General features: G+C 41.6%; 1 protein-coding gene across 1 annotated transcript; it reads left to right on the top strand.

The window, feature by feature from the left end:
• The first annotated feature begins 4,135 nt into the window (after positions 1-4,135).
• LOC139330033 (uncharacterized) lies at positions 4,136-5,176 on the top strand. Its single transcript, XM_070960761.1, has one exon. The coding sequence runs from the start codon at positions 4,136-4,138 to the stop codon at positions 5,174-5,176; it is 1,041 nt and encodes a 346-aa protein (XP_070816862.1).
• The last annotated feature ends 6,601 nt before the right edge of the window (positions 5,177-11,777 follow it).

The following is an 11,777-nucleotide window of genomic DNA, read 5'->3' as shown; positions in this document are numbered from 1 at the left end:
TTGGTGAAGATTGGACTCAGCTGTGTCAAACCCACTCCACGCCTCCACGTTTTTTCCATGTGTCTGTCTCTCTCTGTCTCTCGAGTGCTCTGAGGTAGATGCAGTATATATGCTCTGTAGGATGTCATGGCTGTTTCTGTTGGCACAGCGACATTAACCGATTAGATTGCATCCCTGTTTCACCTGTGTACATTCGGTCAGGGGTGAGTGACCATTACGCGTGCCGAACGCGCTTGCGATGTCGTCAGATGAGATGCTGATCAAAATATAGGTCCAGCTGTATGTGCTGAGACAGTTGCATGGAATCATCGCTGCTGCTAATTATTGATCGCAGTTTGGTTCGATGACTGACCGAGCACTGCTGAAAATACTGTTAAAACCATGCTGCCGTCTTGTTGACCGTGTGATATATGGCGTCATCAACCACGTTTTCAGTGGATAGCCGTTATCACCTAGCAGCCACCCATCCAGAGGGGTGTCCCCCTGAAAGACTGTAGGGATGCTAGAATTCGCCACGATGAACGAGTCATGTGCCGACCCGGGGAAAGTGGCATATACGTTTGTCACCAGGCAATTTGAGTCACAGATCATCAGACATCCCTGTTTCACCTGTGTACATTCAGTCAGGTTGAATGACCATTACGCGTGCCAAACGCGCTTTCCATGTGGTCAGATGAGATACGGATCAAAATATATAAATTTAGGTCTGACTGTATGTGCTGACTCAGATAGTTGCATTGAATTGCGGCTGTTGCTAATAATTGATCGCAGTGAAATGCCAGACACTGTGGAAACCTGACTGTGAGGTGTTGGTGACCAGAGCGCACGACTCGGTTTACACACGGTTTACGAAAATCCACTTGCGCTGCTGGCGCCCATCTGAATTTTGCGTATTGCTTCTCTCATGTGCCTTGCTCTCGAGCTTAGTTCCTGCCTCACATCGTTCGCTCCAGTCTCTATAGATTTTCTTTGTACTTTGTCATTCTCCAGTCTGAGCATTCTCCTGGACGTTTTCTGTTGTTGTAAGTAATTTGTCTTGTGTTCTATTTGACTTTTATTTGTTATTTTTTTCCCTTCAAGGTGAATTTCAGTTGGTTGTCCTCAGATTGAGTGTTTTCCCTTTATGTTGATTTTTTTGTTGTTACTTTTGGAAAATAAACTTGTTCTTTTGTACTCTGCATTTGGGTCCTGGCAAATTCCTTGCACGAACCGTGACACAAACTATCAGTTTGTATTACAATAACTAAAACCAAAATGACCATATCAGCAGCAAGTAAAGGTTGATTTTGGTGTTCTTTGCAGCGTAGAGGTTGGCAGCATTCATTCTTGTGAAACACTGAATAGACCAGCATATATGCTCAAAAGGGGCTGCACGGTGGCGCAGCAGGTAGTGCGTGTGCCTCACAGCAACAAGTTTGCCGGTTTGATTCCCGGGTCGGGCACAGACCAAAAAAAACATGCTCATCAGGTTAATTGGTGACTGTAAAAGTGCCCCTAGTTGTGAGTGTGTGTGTGAATTGTTGTTTGTGCCCTGCGATCGGCTGGCGACCGGTCCAGGGTGTACCCTGCCTCTCGCCCGTCGACGGCTGGGATAGGCTCCAGCACCCCCGCGTCCCCGAAAGGGATATGCGGTATAGAAAATGGATCGATGGATATGTTCAAAGCATTGCTTCCTTTTTTCCGCTGCTGTAGCCATGATTTCCTTTTACAAAATGATCTAAGAGCAACAGTGTAAATGTGCCAAAATTTTACAATTTTCAAGAATTTAGTTGCCTCAAACTGTGTGAAGTGAGCACACTTTCCACAACCGGTAATACAAACCCAGGGGTATCATGGTGAAGTGAATAGGGCAACTAAGTACCAAAGAGCCCTGAAAAAGCCTGCAAGTAATAACTCACTTTTAGCTGCGATTTTTAAATTTGACATTGTTAGGATTATAAGTAAACTATTATTGTTGGCCAAACTACACGTGTGACAGATCTAATTCTGTTAGGAACATGCTTACCTGTCTCTCGTGGGGTGCTTTTCATTACGTTGAATTGTGCCTCCTCGTCTCCTCTCTCCTTTGTCGACCCGGAAGTCGTTTCCCCTCCACCGTGATGAAGGATCTTCCAATTGCTTAAATGCACCTGAAGGAGACGAGGAGCGAGGAGAGAGGAGGCTTCTGAAGGAGATCAGAGTGAGGATACACCGGCGTAACCTACGCAGAAGTCTGTGGAGCGAGGATTTTTCATTTCGGAGTTTCGTCTCCTCCGTCCTCACATCTCTTCCTCACATCCCTCTTTCATGTCCTTGCTGGGCAGAGCTAAGACGCGAGGAGAGGAAGCGAGTCGAGGAGACGAGGAGACCAATTTACCAAATGAAAAGCACCCCTAGTGTGTCTCCTTGCCCTTTTTTTGCTAGTGTTTGTTGTCTGTCTGTTCTCCCCTGTCTTTGTGGCTGGGTGTCCCCTTACCTCAGTCAGCTCCGCCCCCCTCAGGACTCACCTGAGAGGCATTGTTCCTGATGGGCACAGTATTTAAGGAGAGAGCCCTCTCCTACCTGTGCCGGATTATTCTTCATCCTCCCATGACGGTGTCTGGTTGTTTTGCTGTGAGTACTACGTCTCTTTTGTCCTCCTCTCCTTCTGAGAAACAGTTAATGTTCCACTGTTTTTGTTTCGCCACTTATAGTGTGCTGTTTTCTTTGTTTCAGTGCCTACCTGCTGCTTCCACGCATGCCGTAATTTCATACCCGCCTAGTCGGAGCTCCTTTTGTTACTATCCACTCCTTTTGCGTGCACTTTTAGTTAGTTGTTTCCCACTTGTTTGAATGCGCTTTTTGTTCTTCCTTATTGTTAATAAATACCATTTTGTTTTCATAAGTCCTGTGTCTGTCTGCATCATTGGGTCCCCACTATTTAGTGGTGAAAGCCTAACAAATTCTTGATCTAAAACAATAGTAGATAATCTCAAGGCCCTCTCTCTGGGGCTAGAACAGTGACTTTTTGACTTGGGCGTCTCAATTCAAATCAATCAATCAATTTGTATAGCGCCAAATCACAACAGAAGTTGTCTCAGGACACTTTCCATATAGAGCTGGTACAGACCAAGCTCTTTTATCTACAAAGAAACCAACAATTCCCCCATGAGCAAACACTTGGTGACAATGGTGAGGAAAAACTTCCTTTTAACAGGCAGAAACCTCGGGCAGAACCAGACTCTGGGTGGGCGGCCATCTGCCTCGACCGATTGGGTTAGAGAGGGAGAGAGAGAGAGGGACATCCAATCCCAAACCAGTCCCTACTCACTGCCCCTTCACTACCGAGTGTCACTTCGAATGGAGTGACACTTGCAGCTGCAGAGGGCACTCCTGATTGAGGGGGAGGGTATAAAAGTGAAGCCAAACAAGTGGGATGCCCTTGCTACCTTACCGGAAACAGGAAAGAACAGTTGTCGTGGAGATGGACAGATGTGTTGCCTGTGCCGCAGCTGTCATGCTGTTTAACAGGCTAAGAGGAGCGAGAATGGTGTCTCGCATGAGACAAAGGCGTCTACAACGTGTCGCTGCATTGTTGTATGAGCAAGAGGTAATTGGCGTACTGAACTGCAATTACTGTAATATATTTCCACAGCTCAGGTAGTATCATTGACGTATTTTGCTAGTGATACTAGACCAATAAAACACAGATGCATCAAAAACACACACACACACACACACACACACACACACATATATATATATATATATATATATACACACTGTACTGTATAAAGTTAATTATAACAGCTTAATTTAATTAAAAAAGTGAAACTTTCACTGTATATTAATTACACTTGATAAGTAGAGGTATCCTACTTATTCTTTCTTGGAATAACTGACAGAAAATATTGAACTCTTTAACATCATTTTCTCGACATGCAACTGTATGAATATAACCTGGCTATTGTTGACAGTGCTATTAACACTCTACATCTTGATGTAAGGTCCATTATCAATACAGCAAGCAATATAATTAAATAAATCAAATATAGGAAGCAGTTATTTATTTATTTTGCAAGGGATGTATTAATTCAATCTGTTATCTGTTGTGATTTGGGACTTGATGAGATGAAGTTTTGAAAATATTTGTCCTGTATTTTCCTAGGGACGTGGGATGTACATGCAGCTGAACCCCAACATTCCAATCCTCAAAGTTTATAACAATCCAGAGAGCTGCCTGAAAAGAGACCTCCGGCTCACTCGACAGTCGGTGAACCTTTTATTGAGGATCATCCATAGTCCGAGGGACCATGGCTGGGGCCAAGAGTTGGAGGTCCTCATGTTTTTATACTGCTTGGCACATGGCCTTTCCCTGTCAGTGGTGTGCCGTGCCTTTGGGGTCCCCAGGTCCACTGTGCACCAGGTAATTCATCGGATAGCTGCAGAAATCAAAGGCAAACTGGGTACAGTCATCTCACTGCCATCCCAAGACATGCTACCAGACATTGGTATGGGTTTCTGCCAGCTTGCCCGAAGTCCAGTCTTCACCTGTGCTGCTGGTGCAATCGATGGTTGCCATATCAGAATCAAACCACCAGACCAACATCGCATGGATTACATAAACTATAAGTTATTTCCATATATTCATCTGCAGGCCATCTCTGACGCAACTGGCAGGTTTCTGGACATTTTTGTGGGGTACCCGGGGTCTGTGCATGATGCCAGGGTCCTGAGAAATAGCCCAATCTTTAATAAGTCACTCTACCCACCAGCGGGCTATTTCCTCCTAGCAGATGGTGGCTATACTTGTCTGGAAAAACCGATAGCACTCATCACACCCTACAAGCTGCCTCTTCAGGGTCGGATGCAGGAGTGCTTCAATACCCATCATTCAAGGGCATGTTCAGTAGTTGAACGTGCCTTTGGCATGATGAAAGCACGATGGAGGGCCATGCTTTTCAAGGCACTGGAGGTCAGTCCTGCCTTTGCACCAGATATTGTTGCCTGTTGTGCCTTCCTGCATAATCTGTGCCCGAAGACAGATGATATCTTGGAGATGGAGGACATTGAACCTGCTGAAGACCACCCAGTTCCCGTCCATGTCACACCTGACAGAGCTGAGACATCTGGGAATCATATCAGGGAAAGGATAGCTGCCCAGCTGTCTGCACCTGACCGCCTTCCACAACACCTGCAGGAGCATGATTATTTTTGAACAAGGTCATTGTAACCTCCACATTTTGGAGTGCTTTGTTTTATTCTGTCAAGTATTTTGTGTTGTAACCTCCACATTTTGGAGCGCTTTGTTTTATTCTGTCAAGTATTTTGTGTTGAATCTTTATTTTCTGAAAAGTGCTATATAAAGCAAGTCTGATTTGATGTAACCCATTGTACTGATCCAAGCACATCTAGAATGTGTCACTTTCCTTTTTTGCATTGTCCCTGACAAATAAACCAGTCTATCAAACAAGATCCCAGTAGAAATGTTTTATTTTTGCTCTGAATAACTTAAATTTACTGGACAAAAAACATAAATTCCAAGAAGAGTAAAACAAAAAGTGTCTACTGTGTCAAAATAAATTCCAGCATATTTCATTTACAAAATAAAAATACAAAAAAGAAAAAAAGCTACATTTTATCTACCATTTTCTCAAATGCTGAAAGTAAACGTTCATTCTGTTTGTTAAACTCCTCCTGTCTCTTGTCCTCTTTTGCCGACTCCTATTCTAGAAATTTCAGTACGCTATTCTCACATCTCCTTTTGGAGGCTGGTGGCTGGGGAGAGTCAGGTGAGGGGCTAGGGCCAGGTGTATGGGCTGGAGTTGAGGAGGCTTGAGGAGGGCTGGTTGGACGTGAGGGTCCAGGGCTGCTCTCTGCAGGTGAGGGAGAATGGTGGGGTCTGGCAAGCATGATGCCACAAGCACTGGGGGGGATATTGCAGACCTGGCCCCCAGTGCCTCATGCATTTCGGAATAATAAGGCCAGGTGGTTGCTGTGTCCTCTCCCCGGTCAGTACCTGACCCTGTTGGGGGCGTTCTTATTTCCTGTGGGTAAGCTCTCAGCAGCGATAACACTAACGATTAACCAGAGATAACATGATTCACCTTATATTTCTTTTTCAGATTTTCCCACTTTTTGGCAGCCTGCTTGTGGGATACGGTGTCCTGCAGCCCCATCTCCTTTATCACACAACTATTGCACAACACAACATGAAACGGAGAGAGGAAGATATCTTTGTTGTTAGAACCTAGCCCATTAAAAGCAGGGTAAAGCTGGGCTATTTTAATTGTCCAGCACATTTTAAACTCAAGACAATTCAAAGTGCTTTATATAAATTCAGAACAGACATGAAGACAGAAGGTAGAAGCAAAACAGTGCAATATGACGGACAAAATATTTACATAGGAATTGTAATGGTTAACTCAAGAATAACAAAAGTAAATATAGGAGTTACAATATCATCAAAAGAATAACCTAACCTATTTTCTACAAACAGGATTTACATGTGAAATTGATACTTACTCCCATGCCTGTTTTGCTGCATTTCTCTTCTTTGTGAAGAGGCTGTCGTTTGTGATCCTGAGCTCTATGAGCCGTTTTGTTTGCTCCACTGTCCCTGTAAACACATAATATTTCAAAACATTAAATATGAGATAGATGACGTTCATTTATGCACGCAGGCATTTGTGCGTTTGCTACATGCGGCTTTAGGGATAATGTGATCATCTTTTTAATATGTTCGAAATAAAGACTAATCAAATCACAAATCTCCTTTTAATTTCTGTTATTTGTTGGTGATCTTTCACATGTTCTATTTAGTTTGAGATGTAGCCTAAAGTCAGTGTCAAGGAGATAAATGTTTGTGTTTGATCTAAAATACTTGGAAGAAGTAGACGGAACTTACATTTGAATGTTGTTTCTTCCATTTTCCGGACGTGATTTCCGCTGCACACACCGGGGAGCCTGCACCTGTGCAGACTCGCTATTTAAGGGCTTGACAAGCCACTTCCACTCGGTGATAATTGGTTTGGGATGGCCCTTAATATGGCGGAACTGTGCGTGAACGCGCAAACGGAGGGGTAGTGGATAGGGTTAGGTGATAGGGACTGGTTTGGGATTGGGCCGGAGAGTGAGACAGACACAGACAGACAGAAATGCAGTCAGAGAGAGAGAGAGGGAGAGAGACAGAGAGACAGACATGCAGTCACAGTAACAGTGACAGTGGATGTAATAACAGCAGTAGCAGTTGCAGTGGATGTCAGGCAGGGCCAAGGCAGGAGACGCAGCTGCAATCCACAATCCAGATTCAGCCACTGTCCATGGGAACCTGCAAGACGACAAAGCACAGAGACTCTGGGGAAGGAGCTAAGTTAGTAACACGCCGTGGTAGGACATGAAAGCGTGCAGTTGGAGGGGGACAGAAGGACGGAGGAGCTCGGTGTATCTTTGGAGGTCCCCCGACAGTCTAATCCTATAGCAGCATAACTAGGGGCTGGTCCAGGACAAGCCTGAGCCAGCCCTAACTATAAGCTTTATCAAAAAGGAAAGTTTTAAGCCTACTCTTGAATGTAGAGACAGTGTCTGCCTCCCGGACAAAGACTGGAAGATGGTTCCACAGGAGAGGAGCTTGATAGCTAAATGCTCTGACTCCTGTTCTGCTTTTTGAGACTTTAGGAACCATAAGTAGACCTGCATTCTGGGAACGCAGTGTTCGAGTGGGGCAATAAGGTACTATGAGCTCTTTAAGATAAGAAGGTGCCTGGCCATTTATGGCTCTGTAAGTAAGGAGGAGAATTTTAAATTCTATTCTAAACTTGTAGGTCTCCACCTACAAAGAAATGTCAGACCAAACCTGAGCAGAGGAAAAGACTTTTCTTTGGAAAATAGCTTCAATATGTGCTGTGGCTTGAAGCTAACGGTGAGCACAACAAAAGTTTTTAAGCTATTGCTTCTATAAGAAGATAATTGAAATCTGAAAAGTCCCGTCGCCACTTGCTAAATTATGAAACAAGTTGAATGAAGAACAATTGCAAGCACTTGGCAGTGTCCTCTGTGTATGACTATCCTCCGTATACAAAAAAATTAGGCAGGACAGATGGAGAGAAACCCTGGAGAGCCCTGATAATAATTGTAAGTGGTGTAGAAAGAGTGTTGCTGAAGTTGTAGACTCTACAATGAAAACTGGATGGATGCATACTTATCAAATCCAAACAAACAAAAGACTTTTTTAGAATGTTTTATTTATAATGTACAAAAATAGTGGTCAGAAGGCATTTTAGATTGCACTGTCAAAAACTCTGAATATATTTGAGATAATACAGTACGACAGCATATGAGGATTATCAACATTTCTTATACAAAGTTGTTTTTCATAAGTTTTCAACTGCAAACTGTTGAGAGAAGACTTAGGGTAGGGTAGGGTAGAGTCCTCGTATAAAAGCAGTGTAGTAGCCCTGGTTCAGGAGTGTACTGCTGACAGCGTGAATTGGAGAGAGGTCTGTGGGTGCAGAGCATTGCCTCTCTGACAGACCACAGGAGTACCAGGCACAGGCACTCCTCACTTGTTGGTGTTCCCTGGCAGTACATGGAGCCGGACAGGCCAGGTCACAGTTTAATCTAGTCTTTCACACTCTTCCAGATACAGCTGAGTCAGGTCATGAACCCCTTCTCAGTAACAATCGTTTTGAAGCTTTGCTCATTGGGGATTATGAGACATAAGCATGTTTAGGCCTATAGTTAAAAATGGGTCCACTTTAGAGTGAAACTGGTTTGTGTCACACAGGATGGATGTAATGGACTGTGTTTTTCCTTGTTACTATTACTTATTACGTATTTTGTGTATTTTGTGTCAAATATTTCAGAAAATCAGTAATTGTCAGTAAATCAGTAAATTGGATATTACTCCTTGCATCTCTGGCTTCATGCTATAGAGTCTGGACTGCACCAACAGAATAATTACAGACTTTGTTGTAGTTTAATGGTAATTTAATTAATGAAATTGATTGATTACAAATTGATTCACTTAATGTTGTCACTGTCTAGTGGCAAACATATATTTCCAAATCCAGTGATTTTAAAATTTTCACAAGATTTTCAGTGTTTCTTGAAAGTTGAAAAATTCTCCTACTTCTTAAATTAAATATACAACATAAAAATCCATGAGATTATCAATAAAATGTGTCGCTCTTTTATTTGAAGATGTACAAGCAGCAGCAAGAACTCTGATCAACCAGTTGTTGTGTTGCCGGGGTGGTAAATGATTTAAATTTAACACTGTCTAATTCTTATTCCAGTGGCATGCTCCAGACTCCATATGCCTCATAATAAACATGCTATGGGACTTGAAGATTGCCACAAGACTAATATCGAATCCATTGTCGAGAAAAATACATTGAGGAATATATCCTATTATACATATTTATATAGATATAGATGTAATGGGTTTCATGATGCCTCTAAATGTACTTAAGGTAAAGTGTTGTAGTTTGTTCTATATAAAATATGAAAAAATACTAAACAGGAAAAATAGAAATACATGGCTACTTCATTAATAAACATCCTCAGAGCAGATTTAATGCAAATAAAGAATAAATAAAATAATTTAAACAATAAATAGTCTTATGTACAGTAAGGCAAGGATGCATAGCATCTAACAGAGAAGTGAACAGTGAAAGAAGGCCTCAGTAAAGCTGTTGTGAGTGATATACTGCATTGGACCACATTCAGCTATTGTTTGTACACAAGCTGATGCTATATGTTACACACACACACACACACACACACACACACACACACACACACACACACACACACACACACACACACACACACACACACACACACACACACCATTTTGAGCAGTGTGATTGTGCATTTTCTTATCTGCATGAGATTGATAGCAATTTAGTCTCTTTATAGGGTGCTTCTGGCCATGAATACAAAGAGTGTAATGTGAAGGTGAGTATTACCAAAATGAAAGCTTTGATCAAAGCTACAGGGTGGAAAAGTAGAGTAGGAGAGTACCTTTTAGTTTGTTTGTTGACTTTGATAGATTGATCACAGTCCATAGTCCTAATACAATGAGCTTGTCCGATAGGCCACTATGAAGGAAAACTATGAAAACTATGAGGGGGCAGTTTTTTCAGAAAATAAAATTTATTGATTAACCCATGCAATTGCCTCAGATATGCAAAATAACAACCATATAAGGCTACTGATTTGAAATCAAAGAATACTTTAGGATAGGATTGTGTTTGGTTTGTCTAAAACTTCTTTTGCAAGTTTCTGTTTTGCTTCTAAATAGTACAGCCTCTATTTGCTGTCATGAAAGCATGAGATTAATTGAAAGCTGTAATTGAAAACTTGGCTGTAAGGTCTATTCAGGTGATTACTACAATGTCATTTCAATGGAAACATGTTTATGAAAAATCTAATGTAATAACATATGTTGTAGCAATAAGCCAAAATAAATGAAATTCATTTGAAATTCACTGCTTCACTGGGTGGGGGGATTTAATCATTTGGCCCAACCCTGCAAAGGCCGGGCAGACAACTCTATTGAGACTATTATTGGATGGGAAGCTAGTGATGAATTCCTAGGTTTTTGCACTTGAAGTACACTTGATCATTATATACAGCATGTTAAGTTGTTACATTAAAAATGCTACTGAAATTTATATGGTTAAAATCTAAATTTATTTCATTATATGCAAAATGTTATTGCAATATGTGCTCAGCATTTCAATTATAGGCAGTTTGTTATATTGTCAGTTTTTATTAACCCTAACTATAGCTAAATGGTTCAGTGTGTAGGATTTGGGGGGATCTATTGGCAGAAATGGGATTTAATATTCATGATTATATTTTCATTAGTTTATAATCACCTGAAAACAAGTATTGTTGTGTTTCTGTTACATTAGAATTAGCCCTTTATTTCTCCAGAGGAAGTAGGTTGTCTTCCATGGAGTGGAATCTTATTGCAGCACGTTTCTACGATAGCCTAAAATGGACAAACCACACACTGACTCTACAGAGGTCCTTTTTTTCATGCCACCGTAAAGAGGGTGACATGAGGGGTATTCAGTTGGTTGCAGTCTGCAACCTCACCGCAAGATGCAACTAAATCCTACAAAATGGACCTTTGAGCATAGTTTACTTGTCATAACCATGGTCTCTCCCTAACCTTAACCATACTGTGTTACCATGTTGACATATTGTAAACAACAAATCTCTTAACTTGTGTTGTCAGTGACAGTAATCTGGGGTTTAGCTGTATGGTCCAAAATCAATGTTCTTTCTAGCAATCACTGGTATAGTAGTCTTTTTGTTCCAGTTTAAAACAATATCAGGTTTATAGCCTATTATCTTAACTGCACCAATTATCAAATTATGTTGCATTCCACATTGTGTGATGTTACATTACTGGTGATTAATGTCAGAGTCTAAATGGCTTCTTTTCAAACTGTTTCGGCCACTTATCTGTTGTACATGTAACAGTGATACACAAGCACTAAAAATGACTTGTTTTGTTTAAACTAGAGGTTGGTTCATGTCACGCCTGACGTAAAAATAGACCATGTGTTGAAAAGCTGTCACTCAGAGTGATGGTTGGCTCAGGATTATATTTGTAGTGGCATCATACAATAGACTGTTGACAGAAATGTAAACAAGCTGTGCTGAAACAAGCACTTCAGAGCTACTGTTGCATTTACAATTAGCATAGGTTGGCTAGAGGACAGAATGTCATGGTTTCAGCTGCTTCTTTAGTATTTCTTAAATCCAAGTGTGTGTGTGTGTGTGTGTGTGTGTGTGTGTGT

The sequence above is a fragment of the Chaetodon trifascialis genome, chromosome 4 (genome assembly GCF_039877785.1).
Source record: "Chaetodon trifascialis isolate fChaTrf1 chromosome 4, fChaTrf1.hap1, whole genome shotgun sequence".
NCBI lineage: Eukaryota > Metazoa > Chordata > Actinopteri > Chaetodontiformes > Chaetodontidae > Chaetodon > Chaetodon trifascialis.
The sequence above is the reverse complement of the archived record's forward strand: the minus strand, read 5'-3'. Positions and strand labels throughout refer to the sequence as shown.